The sequence below is a fragment of the Cornus florida genome, unplaced genomic scaffold, assembly GCF_030987335.1.
Source record: "Cornus florida cultivar Cherokee Brave unplaced genomic scaffold, ASM3098733v1 CherokeeBrave_3.0.0_Hap2_Chr05, whole genome shotgun sequence".
Lineage (NCBI taxonomy): Eukaryota > Viridiplantae > Streptophyta > Magnoliopsida > Cornales > Cornaceae > Cornus > Cornus florida.
In genome coordinates this window covers 52,826,808-52,841,868 of record NW_026775575.1, presented here as the reverse complement: position 1 = coordinate 52,841,868, position 15,061 = coordinate 52,826,808, and the positions used below count along the sequence as shown (strand labels likewise).

The window sequence follows — 15,061 nt, the reverse complement described above, 5'->3', positions numbered from 1 at the left end:
TTCTAGCCGAGCGTCAGGCACTTAAGCAAGATAAGTGGCAGCTGGCACTATAAGCCGAACGCCAGACACTTGCTAAAAACTTAAAGCCAAGTGGCAAGTGGCATTCTAGACGAGCGCCAGGCACTTAAGCAAGATAAGTGGCAGCTGGCACTATAAGCCGAACGCCAGACACTTGTTAAAAACTTAAAGCCAAGTGGCAAGTGGCATTCTAGCCGAGCGCCAAGCACTTAAGCAAGATAAGTGGCAACTGGCACTATAAGCCGAACGCCAGACACTTGCTAAAAGCTTAAAGCCAAGTGGCAAGTGGCATTCTAGCCGAGCGCCAGGCACTTAAGCTAAATAAGTGGCAGCTGGCACTATAAGCCGAACGCCAGACACTTGCTAAAAACTTAAAGCCAAGTGGCAAGTGGCATTCTAGCCGAGCGCCAGGCACTTAAGCAAGATAAGTGGCAGCTGGCATTATAAGCCGAACGCCAGACACTTGCTAAAAACTTAAAGCCAAGTGGCAAGTGGCATTCTAGCCGAGCGCCAGGCACTTAAGCAAGATAAGTGGCAGCTGGCACTATAAGCCGAACGCCAGACACTTGCTAAAAACTTAAAGCCAAGTGGCAAGTGGCATTCTAGCCGAGCGCCAGGCACTTAAGCAAGATAAGTGGCAGCTGGCACTATAAGCCGAACGCCAGACACTTGCTAAAAACTTAAAGCCAAGTGGCAAGTGGCATTCTAGCCGAGCGCCAGGCACTTAAGCAAGATAAGTGGCAGCTGGCACTATAAGCCGAACGTCAGACACTTGCTAAAAGCTTAAAGCCAAGTGGCAAGTGACATTCTAGCCGAGCGCCAGGCACTTAAGCTAAATAAGTGGCAGCTGGCACTATAAGCCGAACGCCAGACACTTGCTAAAAACTTAAAGCCAAGTGGCAAGTGGCATTCTAGCTGAGCGCCAGGCACTTAAGCAGGCACTTGCCATAAACAAACACACGGCAAAGCTAATATCAAAGAAAAAGAGAGAAGAGATATGTATGTATTGAAGATAAGTCGAATAGAGCACAACACATAGGGAAAAAGAGTTCTGTCGTTTCATTAATATTGAGCATTGAGTTTACAAAAGAGAGATGTCCATCATTACAAAAAGATATGGAATGGAAGAATTCAAAGGAGCCCTAGCTAGACGCCTCAGTACCAACAGCATCCTGGTCGTGCCGACTCGCTTCCTCGGCCCCATCAGCCGTCTCACCTTCATGAGGTGGGGAATCAAGGTGAATGACTGAATCGTTCGGCTGGGGTTCAGCGTCAGCAGTGGCTATGGAAGGAACCACGGTTGACGATTGAGGAGCGGTCAATGGCAGAGCGGTAGGAGGAGCTGTGATGATCCTGGAGGAAGCAATGTCCTGGCACTCATCAAATATACGCTCCGCTTCGGTGGGTTCTGGGTCGACATAGACCCCCAGAGGTTCGATCCCCAGATCCTTGTCTACCTCATCCGGAGTGGAGCTGGTCTGTCCCTCATCCGGAACCCGGTCGGCGAAACCTTCCCGGAATCCTTGAGCATACCTAAGAGCACCGACCCTTGAGAACCGAGCGTGAAGGGCCAGCATCCCACCACCCACTCTGCTGATCGCGTCGATCAGAGCGGTACGCTCGTCCAGAGCTCTTTTTTCAAAGGCCATCCGAGCAGACTGTTCATCAGCTAGAAGGCGCTGGAGTTCTGCCTTCTCTTCTCTAATTGATTCCCGCTCGGTCTGCCAGACGCTCTTCTCAAGCTGGAGGGCGTCCTTCTCATCCTGAAGGGAATCATTCTCCTTCTTCAGGACATCTCTCTCCTGCTCGGTTTTGTCAAGCCGAGCCAGTACCTCGGTATTCTTCATGGCGAGGAGGTCGTTTTCTTTATTAGCCACCTCCAGGCTGTCAGAAAACTTACGGGCCCTGGCGTTCCCCATCTCCACCTGCTTCTGCATGGCCATCATTCCGAACAATGTCTGCATAGGTGCACATTAAAAACGGTTAAGCCAATAGTCAGGTCGGGCGAAGGCAAGACCAAATAATATGAGAGAATGCATGAGTTAGAAAATAAAAGTCACCTCCATAGCAGATTGGGGAAAGCGGCTGAACACATCCTTCTGGGAAAGGCCCTTTGCCGCCTCAAGGTCCTTCGGAGTCCACATGCTCCTGTAGTAGGCCATAGCGGTCTGGCCATCCTTCAGCATGGTCTCGTTCGGTTTCACGAACGTCCCATCCGTTCGGGTGTACCGAGGGGCCCATGGCGGTAAGGTGGGGATAGAAGAGGGGCCTGAAGCAGAAGCAGAGCCACCTGCTGCAGCAGGCCCAGAGGGAGCAGGAGCTCTGACCGCTCGGTGCAAGAGAGCACCCGGCCCGGAGACCCGGGTCCTTCTAATGAGAGGCTCCTCCTCAGGATCGACTTCACTATCAGGATGAGGCCTTTTGCCTCGTTCTTTGTCCCGACCGCCCCCCGCAGCAGCAGGAGCTATGGTAGCTGGGGGGGACGCGTTCTGGTTGGCAGCAGGGGCGCTGACAACAGGGTTAATAGCCACTGCGCTCGGGACAGTGTCAGATATGGTGGCTGAGGAGGAAGCTGACGCTGGAGAGGAGGTCGCCCCAGCAGCAGGAGTGGCTGCGGGAGTATTCTTCTTCCTGCCAAAAGAAGGAATCTGAAGTCTGCTCATGTTGTAGCCGAGTGATGAGAGCGCTAAGAGGTTGTCTGAAGTGAGGAGATCTGAGCAGGAAGGAATATCGTTCAGAACGTATTTCTTCAAGTAGTTACTCCTATCCCTGCAAACACTATAGCTCAAGTCATCACAAGGTATTCCCAAGGAACGGCATAAGAAAGTGCAAAAACGAGGAACGCATGTTTCGCAGGGGCAGTCATGTTTATGAGATTTGAATTTTTTATAGGAGGAGACAGAACAGACACCAAAGGCGCTCGGGATTGGGTAATCCTCTGCAGCCGGCGAAGACCAAGCCCCACTAATGCCCACTATGCTATCCCTCCAACCCTTCTCAGATTTTATTGTGTCAGTACATATGGACATCTTCTCGAACGGGTAGAGGTGGTAGAAGGGTTTGTTAGTACGGATCTTACTGACCTTATAGCACAGAAGGAGGTCTATGAGGTCGAGGTCCAGATTTCTGTCACGCATCAACAAGAGCATAACAGATATGATTCTAAAGAAGTTGGGGTTGACCTGCAGAGGGGATATCCCCAATCTATTGAAGACATAACTAAAGAAAGGGTGCAGAGGGAACCTAACAACATTCAATTGAAGGTTCGTGAATAAGACTTCGCCGGGCAGGAGGCCGGCGCCGGTCATAATGTTAACATCCTGGGGGCAAACCCTAACTTCGATGTTGTCAGGAAGTCTAAGTCTCATACGAAGAACATCCAGATCTACAACCATGGTGGAAGTGCTAGAAGAATCTAAAAGGGGGTAAATGGAAGCCTGACGAAAGTAAAAAAAAACGAAACTAACCTCGGAGGACTGCAAGATCGCTGGAAGAATGACTCTTGAAGGATTTCACCAGAAAAAGCTTAGCACTGTTCTAGAAAGAGAGAGACTTGGCTGATGATGGAGACGGTAAAGGGAAGTGAAGTGGAATTCTAGAGCATTATAAAGGCGAGGGGGCCCGAGGGCCGAAGCGTCGGGAAGGCGAGAAATTCCTCGAGCCCCGGAACATTGATTCTGGATCTGACCGTCCGCTCCCCCACGTGGTTATCTCGAGCCGTCAACATCATGATGAGACGCCATCAATAATTACCCCTTATTAAATAGGGGGCAATTATGGGGGCAGTTGAGGAGGCCCCGGACGACATGGGCCAGATCCGACTCGCAAACACAACATTCAGTTCGTACAGCTGGGTCAGCCCATATAAAGACACTGCCATATGGGCCGAACGGGAGTAAGCCCATCAAAGGTGACTAGGGCTTATGGAGGAATAGGCCCAGATCCAGCAATCAGTAAATATCTTGTAAATATCTTGTAAATATCTATAAATAGGATATGGAATGGAAAGGAGAGGGGTTTTTTTTTTTTGGTTGAGGTGTAAGAATTCTAGAGAGAGAAAGAAAAGAAGGAGATTCTTGCATCTTTAGATATAGAGGGGTTTTTTCATAATTTCAGTAGAGGCAATTTCATAATTTTATGGGTATAAGTGCAAAAATATATAAATTTAGGGGTAAAAAAATGCAATAATAAAAATTTTCATGAGTTAAGTCACAAAAAGCGGTGAGGGAATTCGAGAGAGGGAGCATGAGCAGGTTAAAAAAAAGAATTCTTAAAGTTAAAAAAATTCTTAAATTCAAGAGAAGGGGCGGGTTACTATGTAATTAAAGTTTTTTAAAAAAAAATTATACATTAATTATAAAAATTCTTAAATTTGAACTTTTAAAAATATATTTAAAAGTGTCCAAGTTGAAAAATTACTAAATTTCAAGGAGATACAAATTAAATTTATTTTCAAATTCTTTATTTTGGGTCAATATATAAGTGTTTTGAAAAAAAAAAAATGAGGGGGCCAGTTGAAATTTTTAATGAATTTTAGGGACGAAACCTACAAATTAATTAATATTTAGGGGTATAAATAAAGACTTTAAGAAAGTTTGGGAGGCCATGGCCACCCTTAGCTCTGCTCCTATGAAAATAATATAATTAAATCATAAATAGTGACAATTTAAATAAAAACACACACGAAACATGAAAATGAGAGTGCACTTAAAACATTAATCTCACGTGACGTCGTGAACCCTTTCTTCACCTTCCCAATCAATTGCATAGAAGCATTTTTAAGCTTCTTGATGAATCCTACACCTATGGGTTGGGTGTTAGATTAATTGTATCTGCATTGGGCCAACTTTTGGACAACATGGATTTTGGGCCCAAAATGTGGGCGCTTTGTTTGATTTTTTCCTGGCATTTGGGCTAATGGCCCATGATGCTATCCCTTGTATACATGTAAATAATTTTCAATTAATTTTAGTCTTCTTACTTATAAAAAAAAAATTAAAAAATAAATAAAAAGCATTTAATCTTACAAACGGGTTAGAAATGAAAAGAAAAAAAAATATAGCAGTAACCTTTATTCATGTTTGGATAAATTATGAAAAAAATTAAAAAAAAAAAAATAATATTATTCTTATTTGAAAAAGATAGTGGAGAGAAAAGAAAAAAATATTAATAAGAATTAAATTGTTTTCATAACTTTTTTATAAAATCTTATAAGATGAAAGTTAAATATTATATGAGAATAGTTTTGAAATTATAAAAATATTATTTATTCACTATTCTTTTCCTCCAAATCTTCTTATTTTTGGAAGGAGCTATCCTCCAAATCTCTTTTAATCCTTTAGTTTCCCTCTACTAAAAAAGTATCCAAACTTAATTTTCTGTCTATCCAAATCTGTCCCAATCCTTTCGTTTCTCTCTACTAAAAAGGTATCCAAACATACTTTTCTGTCCCTTCAAATCTCTCGCAATCTTTTCTTTCCTCTGTGCTAAAATAAAGTATCCAAACATAATTTTTACTGCCTTTCTTTTGCCTTCCAAATCCTTTTATCCAAACGATGCCAAAAGGTGATGCTAACACCCATGTATTTCGAATTACTTCTAACACCTAGCCAAATGCTTCCAAACGCCGGTACAGGGGATTAGTCTTAACCTTGTCATAAGCACCGAACCCTATATGGCCGTTGGCCAAATTTCTTTGGTTTTCACATTTCCAACGTCTCTTATGTGTGCTTCCCAGCTTTGTGAACTCCGCTAACTTCAGCACACACACGCACACCACAAATATATACACAAACACACTTTCTATGCATGCCCTCTTCCATCTTCCACCGATTACGATTCAATCCCTATTCCTCTCTCTTCCTGACTCTCTCCCCACCGTCTGATTCGATCACCACAATGACTTCTTCACTCTCACTCCCTTCCATTTCTGCCAAGAGGGTCGTATTCAACACTCCAGAGTCCTCCAGGAGCTCAAATCTATTGGGTGTCAAGCATGGAATTCGAAGCTTTAGACCCAGAAATTTGGACAAATGTAGGGTTTATATGGGCGTTTCTGTTGGATCTCGAGCCTCTGTCGATGATGCCTTGTTCTCCGATTATAAGCCAAGCTGTGCTTTTCTCTTCCCTGGCCAGGTAAGAGTTGATCATCTCTAATTCTGATTCCAATGCTTTTGATTTATGATTAATAGAGGAGAATTGTGGCTACTGTGCTTTGTATTGATTCAATTGGCTTTTTGATATGAATTGCTGCATAATCAGTGAAGAAAGATAGCAATTTTGATTTAATTTTAAAAAAATCCGAGTTTTTGCTAGGATTATCAAATAATTGATGCATTTAGTTTGCCTACCGAGGGAAAGCAAAAGAATGAGTTAATTAAGTAATGCTACTAGTAATTATTAAATAATTGATGCATTTAGTTTTTTTACTGAGGGAAAGTAAAAGAATGAGTAAATTAAAATTTGATTTTTGATATGAATTTCTGCATTATCTGTGAAGGGAGATTGCACTTTGATTTTTCTTTTATATATATATATTTGAGTTCTGCTAGAATTTTTAAATAATTGATGCATTGTTTGCCTACCTAGGGAAAGTAAAAGAATGAGGTAATTAAGTAATGCTGCTTAGTAGTAGACTGAAAACTAAATCATATAAAATCAGCTTGCTTTGATTTGTAGATGCTTAGTTAAAAAAAAAAAAAAAAATTTGGTAAATTGCTTTGCATGTTTAGATTGGCATACATGGCATAAGTAAAATTAGATAAATTCATTTCAAATTTTATGTATAGTGCAATTTGATGATGTATGAATCTGACGTTTAAAAGTAATTTCTTTTAGGAATTTTTTAATGTTATACTTATACTTTAAATATTAATTTCCTTGGTCACACCATTAGGACCATCATATGTGTCTTTGTTGCATTAGTAAGCATCATATGGAGACAACGGCCTTCACTAAATTGTTTAACTCTCCCCATACTAGTAGCCTCCCCAGCCATCGGTACTCAGAAACAGATGAATGTGGTCTACCTAGAATTTTTACCAGCAAGTTACTTGGTTTCTTTGGTATCCTTTTTTTTTTTTTTAACAGCTTATCATCATAATGCTGTGATTTGCTAAACCATGATTGTCACTATGTATAAATGCCATCATGCTAATAATTGTGACACATCATTACGATTGACATTTCATCATGATATCTTACCATCATTATTGTCAATGTTTCCACTACTTACAAATTTGAGATCATCAACATGACTTCCCCCGTTACTGGTCAATGGTCCTTAACAACAAATATAATTGTACTATCATCCAATAATACTAGTTATTACCAAGACAATCACATTTTGTAACGCGTCCATGATCAATGTTGCAATTTCTCTATGCAAGAGCGGGAAAAGAAGTATTGTCTCAGATCCTAATATTGTAGAATGTCTTCATGCAAATAAGTAAATTTTCTTCATTAGGTTGTGTCATTGAATCTTTTTCTCCAAATCCACAAGGGACTTCTACAGTCCCCATACGGTACTTGTTTTAGTAGTTCATTCAGATAGAAATTTCAACCATTTGTTTAATACAAGTAAGTTCATAGCTGTTGAGCTGTAAAACACAGATTATATGCATTGAAAAAGTGAATTTGTAAGCTTCCCTAGACTATGAATTTGTAGAATGGCAGATTCTTTAAGTGTTAGACTAATCTTCAATTAGTTTATTTGTATAACAAGTAATTAAATGGCTATAGATTCCCAAAATATGCAAGTAACCTAATTGCATTTAGTAATTGAATCTTGCTAATCCTCTGTTTCTTCAGAGGATCTGTATCTTTGACATAAAATCATTTGATGATGCTTCTGGCTATCAATTCTGGATTATGCTTACTTATATATATATATATATATATATATATATGTTGTTGTTGTGTTGTAGGGTGCACAAGCTGTTGGAATGGGTAAGGAAGCTCAAAATGTGCCTGCTGCTGCAAACTTGTTTATGAAAGCAAATGACATTCTTGGGTAGGCTCAATATATATTTGTGTCATTTTGACGCCTTCTATTATACATGTTGATTCTGACTAGAATGCCAACTTTATGCTCAGCTTGGCATTATCTTTTTAAGCTCGACTTGTGCCCAGAAGCTTATATAAGTAACATAATGCTTCTCTTTAATGAAGGTTTGACCTTTTGGATGTGTGCATTAATGGACCAAAAGAAAAGTTAGACTCAACAGTTTTGAGTCAGGTATGGTGCTGTAATACTGTTTCTGAGTTATTTGTTTCTTCTTTTTCTTTCTTTTGGCGGGCTATTGCTTTCACTTTTTCTTATTTTGGTAATTCTTTTTGCTGCTGCTGTTGTTGTTGTTGTTTCACTTCTAAAGCGGGACAAGTTGTTGAAGTATCATACATTTGATTGTAGATTCTATTTATCAATACTAAAGGCCCCACTTGTCATAATAGCCAGTTGGTTTATTTTTGGAATTCCATAATGTAACTCTATTTAGATGGTCCAGGAAGCTTTTCTTGTTTAAGATGGAGACCAAACAACATAAGTAATTAGTTTCCTTTTCTTCTTTACTCCTTTTGTTATTACTATTATTTTTATTTTTTCCCCACTGCTCCAAATTAATGTTTGTCCATGTTTGTCTTTCATGGAGTAAAAGGATGGTTTTGACCTAGTTGAGTCATAGACGCAGCCAAACGTTATTAATGATGTAGCATTGTGCAATTGTTGTTACATTGTTTGTATTCTATGAAATTTCCAGACTAGTATTCAGTTCTGCATTTTTGCAGCCGGCAATCTATGTCACAAGCCTAGCTGCAGTTGAGGTACTTCGTGCTCACGATGGTGGACAGCAGATAATTGATACTGTAGATGTCACATGTGGTCTAAGCTTGGGAGAATATACTGCTCTTGCATTCGCTGGAGCTTTTAGGTGAGACATATTTTAGTGACATCAGTTTTGTTGTTTGTTTTGGTGGTGTTGATGATGGCAGCATATGGGGACTTTGACAAAGTTGCGCCTTTGAACTTTACATAATCATGAGAACATGCTTCTTTTCTGTACCATAATTTTCAACTTCCTTTTGAGCCCAACACTTGATAAGTGGACTAAGGCTGCTAGATAGTTTGAATGGAGAACTTACAAGGGCATGCAAGCTACCTATGAGCTTCCCCTGAAGTTAAATCCTTTTTTACAGCTAAGGACTAGGGTCAAAGGATGTATCTGTAACCCATTCCGCTTTGGCTGGTTTAGCACCAACACTAAACCAGACCTATTGGTCCAATTCATTATACAGCACTGGAACCAAAATGAAACTAACACATGGGAAGTTTGGTCTGGTTTGGGTTGGTTCAATTTAGGAAGAGGTTTTTTTTCCTTCATATAAGTTATTTTTTATAAATATTGTGGAAAGTTCACAAGCCTATTCCTTTTTTTTTTTTTTTCCAATTTTTCCTTCTTGGTGGATCACTCAACTAAGCAATGGAAATGAGTAAGACAAGTCCAGCAAAATATTAATATCTTCGTTCTGTAACAAGTGTCGCCCCTTCAATTTTATAAAATTAATCCAAAAAAAAATAAAAAATTACTCTATAAGGACAATTTGTAGAATTTGAAAGAAAAGTGGATATTTGGAACATAAAAAAAATATAATAATAAAATAAAAAATAATAGGATTAAGTGCAAAAAAAACCCCTCACTATATATCAGATGTGCAAAAAAAACCCTATTAGAAAAAAAGTGCATATAACTCCCTGTACTATCCATCGTCTGAGCAAATTGCCCCCGATCATCAATTTTGACCAATTCTTTTTATAAAAATCCCAAAATACCCTATGTTGTCTCTATCCACATTCTCTCTCTACAATAACTCTAGTGACGGCTAGCTAACGTGTCATCCATCTTCTCTGGGTTGAACTTCAGACCCATCATCACGACCAAGAAGTTTCAAGCGCCTGCGAAACCAAGTTCATACATCCCGGCAAGCTTCACTTCGGCGACATCAAGCTCACGCCAGCGAAACCTAGTTCAAGCTTCACTTCGGCAAGCTTCACCGTTCTATTTGGCAACCATCAACTCCGGTGAGCCAACTTCACACCCAGCAGCTCCGAGAAAGCTTCAACTACACGAGCCACATTCATCCGTTCTGGTGAGTTTTTAACAAACCCATTTTGAAGCTGTCCAAGCCTTTTCAAAGCAATGAATGGTAGCAAGCAGAGAAGATTCTCTACTTGCTGGTTCCTACCACTTCACTGCTTGTTACTTCTCTCTAGCACATGTTCAAGCTTGGTTTCCTATAATATTCACAGCCTAGAGAAATACTCTTCTATGTGTGTGTGTATGAATGTATCACTTAGATATATGAATGATCAGCTCTCTGTGATTCTTTTAGATGGAATACGCACTAGCTCCCACTCTTTTTCTTCATACACACATCACTCACCAGTTGAGCATGTCGGTTGGGTGAAGTGATACAACTCTGTTCTCGGCTTGTGTCTCTCATTTTGGGTCTGTCTGAAGGCTATATATGTATATCTTTATAATTGTATCACTGAACCATTTTTCAGTCATGGTTCAGTCAAAGGTTACCGGAACCATTTTTGAATCAAGCATCATCAGTTGGGTCTTCATTGCGTCACCAATATGACCAGAGGTGGAGCTTGCCGTCGGGTGTATCACAGCTTACCGGGCGTGGAGTTTGCCGTCAGGTTAGACCAAGCTCACCGAAATCATGCATGGATGAACGGAAAAAATGTTGCTGGGAAGAGCAGGATCAGAAAATGAAACGGGGGAGAAATGGAGGAGAGAGAAAAAAACATTTTGTTTATTAATTATTATTTTTTATTTCTTTTACGGGGGTATTTTAGATATTTCAATTGCGAAATTGACCTAATGCCCTTTTTTGCACAAATTAAAACAATAGGGGGTTTCTTGCACATCTTTGTATATAATGAGGGAGTTTTTTGCACTTAACCCAAAACAATAATAAGGAAAGAAAGAAAGAAAGCAGCGACAGCTATTGTGGGATGGGGGGAGTACTTCTAAGATTACATATTTAATTTGATAGAACACCTTCTGGCAATGTGACATACATCATGTTTTTAAATAATTTGCCAAGTTAGAATGATACACCCTCATACTTATCCAAAAAATAAATAAATAAAATAAATAAATAAATAAAAAGAATGATACACCCTCATCCTTTGAATGACATGCAAAGGCCCTAAAGTTATTTTATTTATCTAATCATCTCTTTAGTTTTAGGGTGCCAGCAGCATTGTTTTTTATTTAAAGTTATAATTTCATGTTTGAGCCAATCATTAGTATTATTCATGAGGAGTAAAGTTCTATTTACTAGCTTTTTAAGGTCTTATGCTTTACATTTTTATATAAACATATAACGTTGGATCACCATGCTCACTTCCTTGTATGCTCTCCACCACACTTTTATGGACTCGGGGTTGAAATGTGTTGAAATTGATTCAATGCTGTACAAAAGTATGTGATACAAATATTTACCCCCAAAAAATAATTGTGATACAAATGTGGATATATTCATTTTGCATACCTTTTGGGGTTGGTTTGGTAAAGGCATCGCCTTTACTCAAAACCAGAATCAATTGGTTTTCCTTTTTCTTGAACCAAGATCAAAATTAAACCAATAGTGATAAATGCTTTGTTTAATTCTTGTTTTGCACCAAAGCAACGTGCACCTCTACCAGGCGTTTTAACTAACTGCCCAAATGTACTTTGCAACGGTATTTGGGTGATGTTTGGAGATGCAGCCTTAGAATTAGCCCACTAATTGCACCTTTTAGATATTACCTTCCATGTTTAGTGCATGGATCAGAGGAGGCATCACCTGGTGCACCATAACCACCACCACCACCACCACCACCACCGCCACCATCATCATTATTTCATTATTCAGATTTCGGAGTTACAATTGGTGATTTAATATGTATAGTCTATATGTTATGTGATGGTAATTCTTGTTCCTGATGTTTTTAATTCTTTGTCATTCACTATTTCCTTGTTTTGATATATATTATTTGTATTCCTTTTATTAGCTTTGAAGATGGACTCAAGCTGGTCAAACTTAGGGGTGAAGCCATGCAGGTAACAGCCCATATTTGGCTTATGGTTTTCTTAGCTATATGTCCTTTGGAAACTAAAATTTTGGTAACTATTTTTCTATTGCCTGCAGGAAGCTGCCGATGCTGCTAAAAGTGCCATGGTCAGTATCATAGGATTGGATTCAGAGAAGGTCCAACTGCTGTGTGATGCAGCCAATGAAGATGTTGATGAAGCTAATAAAGTTCAGATTGCAAATTTCCTATGCCCTGTACGGTTCCTGCAAATGTCATTTTTATTCAGTAAACTTTGCATGTCATTTCCTAATTTGATTACCTTGAAAAAAAAAAAAAAAAAATCTATATATATATTTAACCTTGACATGGAAAAAATATTTCTTCTTTGTTAGGGTAATTATGCAGTCTCTGGAGGTGTGAAAGGAGTGGAAGCAGTAGAAGCAAAGGCAAAATCATTCAAGGCTCGAATGACGGTAATGTTCTCCATAATTTTCACTTGTCTGATTCCATGTTTACACCTTCTTTTGACATTCTTTTTGCTTCTCAGGTCCGTCTAGCGGTTGCTGGCGCTTTCCACACTAGTTTCATGGAACCAGCTGTGTCAAGATTGGAAGCTGCATTGGCAGCAACAGAAATCAGAACTCCAAGAATACCAGTTATATCCAATGTTGATGCGCAACCACATGCGGATCCTGACAGAATCAAACAAATATTGGCACGCCAGGTAAGCTAACTCCTGTTTTCCGTTATGAGTAGGAAAATATTATTTGAAAACATTAACCTTGAAATCACAGGTGACTTCTCCTGTTCAATGGGAGACGACAATAAAGACTCTCCTAACCAAAGGGCTGAAGAAAAGCTATGAATTAGGACCTGGAAAGGTAAAATTTACTAAAATTTTCGGATATTCTCTTGCTTAACCTGCAACACAGAAAAGCTAGTCGTAGTCTTATAACTTAGGTTTGTAAGCTTTTTCATCCATCCTGCTGTTGTTATTGATTATATATCAGGTTATAGCTGGCATTGTCAAGAGAATGGACAAAACTGCTGAGCTTGAGAATATCAGTGCTTAAAAGGGGGGAGAGTTAACAGACGTTGCTTCACCAGTGCCGTCCCAGTGAACCCTTTGTTGCATGGTGCAGGGACAATCATTTAGAACTTGATTTTTAAGGGTTAATGACTAGTTGAAGAGTTGTTCATCTGTATTGCAAACTTAAATTTTGAAAATAAAGGTCGTTAATTTGTATCAATTATTATATTTGAATTGATGTTATGCATAAGAGTTTCTAAGATTGTTCTCAGATCTGGTGCCAACATTTTTAGATTGCTGCATTGTGTGAAATTCAAAGCAGATTACTTCTCACTTGCCGTGAGTTGTTGGCTCATGTACTTGTGTTCTCGATTTAAAGTTGGTGTATTAACTAAGTTATTGCGTTGATTTAAAAGTGGTTGCGTTGTCGATTTACACGCAATGGATGACATGACCTAGTTCTACACCTATCAAAGTGCATCTTGTTATGATCAGTTGTGATATTTGAGGTGTTGCAAGAAAAAAAATTCTCTTAAACTATATTTTTATTGTATTTAACCCCAACAGGTTGACCATGTTTACACTGATTAAAAGTACTCCGTTTTGAACTTGATACATTAATTTGCTGACGTGGAGAGTGAAACTTGATACATTAATTTGCTGACGTGGAAAGTGGAAGGTTACTTTTATTAATATAATGAGAATTTAGTCGGATCCAACAAGAAATCAGACCCATGAATTTATGTGACTTGTGTAGTGATGTATAATTTATTCATGAAAGTTTTTCTCTAACCAGTTTGAACCCCTAACCTCGGAGCTTGCAATTGATTTTCGAGGGTTTCGAGTGGGACAACATAAATTTGAGAGAGAAGTGAGAGATAGCAGATAGAGATATAGAGAGAGAGAGAGCTTGTAGAGAATGTGTGTGCGCAACTTGAACAAATAAATGGGTCTGGCTTAAGGAGTGAGAAGGCTCAATCCACTGCTCAGTCTTCCTCTGTCTCTACATTCTTTCTCTAGTACAGGGGTTGAAGCGACGTCACTTTCTGGTACTGAATTGAAGTGATTTTAGGGTCTAGACTTTGATTTCTTATGATTTGAAGGAATCAAAGAAAGAGCTGATTTCTTATTTTTTGTATACCAATGTTTGAAAAAAATTCTCGTGAAAACCTGGTTGATCAGAGGGGAGAGATACAGATACATTTTTATACGTACATACATATATATAATTATATATATACATACCAGACTATCCAATACATGAGCAAGGTATATAATATATAAACAGAGAGAGGAGATGCAGAGCCAATCCATGACACTGGAAATCGTTCACCTGAACACCGATTTCACAAACTCCCACCTTGACCATGACTCATGAAAAGGTCTACGGTATACCAGCGGCGACACGGAGGATGAGAGGCGTCGGGGTTGTTGGGGGTTAAAGAACAAAATATATATGTGTGTGTGTGTGTGTGTGTGTGTTTATGTGTGTTTATATGCGTAAGGTGGTGGCGATGTTGGTGGCGGGAGTGGGGTGGTGGCAGTGGGTTTGACCGTGTATGGTTTAGTATTAATTGTTTGAGTTTAGAGAAGGCTGTGTACGTGGTTGTTGGGGTTGTGGTGATGGTGGTGGCGGAAGTGGGTGGTGGCAGTGGGTTTGTGGGACGGTTGGTTTGGTGGTGTGAGGTCTGGCCGGCGTTGCCGCTCACGGCGGAGAGAGACGTCCTGGTTCAGTCGCCAAGAGATTATGCGTGTTAGGGCGTGTTTGGTTATGTGGTACAAGTGTATTATTGTCTTTTAACATTTTAAAGGCCATTATTGTCCAATAATTTTATATTGTAAGTCATGTGACACTCACGTTCTTTAATTCCGGTTATATTTGAATGGGTAAAGCGATATGTGTGTGTATATATATATATATATATAAT

At 39.5% G+C, this 15,061-nt stretch overlaps 2 protein-coding genes across 2 annotated transcripts; one reads left to right on the top strand and one right to left on the bottom strand.

Annotated features, from left to right (window-relative positions):
* Window positions 1-1,062: 1,062 nt before the first annotated feature.
* LOC132309277 (uncharacterized) lies at window positions 1,063-5,600 on the bottom strand. Its single transcript, XM_059807594.1, has 3 exons — window positions 5,536-5,600; window positions 2,079-2,649; window positions 1,063-1,976 (listed from the first exon to the last, which is right to left on the bottom strand). Exons 1-3 carry the CDS (start codon window positions 5,598-5,600, stop codon window positions 1,161-1,163), a joined length of 1,452 nt encoding a protein of 483 aa, XP_059663577.1. The 3' UTR covers window positions 1,063-1,160.
* LOC132306470 (uncharacterized) lies at window positions 5,529-13,404 on the top strand. The gene is made up of 10 exons (XM_059803857.1): window positions 5,529-6,153; window positions 7,944-8,029; window positions 8,188-8,254; window positions 8,803-8,945; window positions 12,083-12,131; window positions 12,220-12,357; window positions 12,496-12,576; window positions 12,651-12,827; window positions 12,898-12,984; window positions 13,114-13,404. Exons 1-10 carry the CDS (start codon window positions 5,827-5,829, stop codon window positions 13,174-13,176), a joined length of 1,218 nt encoding a protein of 405 aa, XP_059659840.1. The 5' UTR covers window positions 5,529-5,826; the 3' UTR covers window positions 13,177-13,404.
* The last annotated feature ends 1,657 nt before the right edge of the window (window positions 13,405-15,061 follow it).

Bases quoted from the DNA above. Each gene is read 5' to 3' on its own strand.
- LOC132309277 (XM_059807594.1), bottom strand. From the start codon at position 5,600: ATGGGTGTTAGCATCACCTTTTGGCATCGTTTGGATAAAAGGATTTGG. The intron at 2,650-5,535 runs GTAAAAATTATG...TTCTTTTGGCAG, and splicing joins TGGAAGGCAAAAGAAAGGCA to GAAGAAGAATACTCCCGCAG. The intron at 1,977-2,078 runs GTGACTTTTATT...GCACCTATGCAG, and splicing joins TTCCCCAATCTGCTATGGAG to ACATTGTTCGGAATGATGGC.
- LOC132306470 (XM_059803857.1), top strand. From the start codon at position 5,827: ATGCCCTCTTCCATCTTCCACCGATTACGATTCAATCCCTATTCCTCT. The intron at 8,030-8,187 runs GTAGGCTCAATA...TCTTTAATGAAG, and splicing joins AAAGCAAATGACATTCTTGG to GTTTGACCTTTTGGATGTGT. The intron at 8,255-8,802 runs GTATGGTGCTGT...GCATTTTTGCAG, and splicing joins ACTCAACAGTTTTGAGTCAG to CCGGCAATCTATGTCACAAG.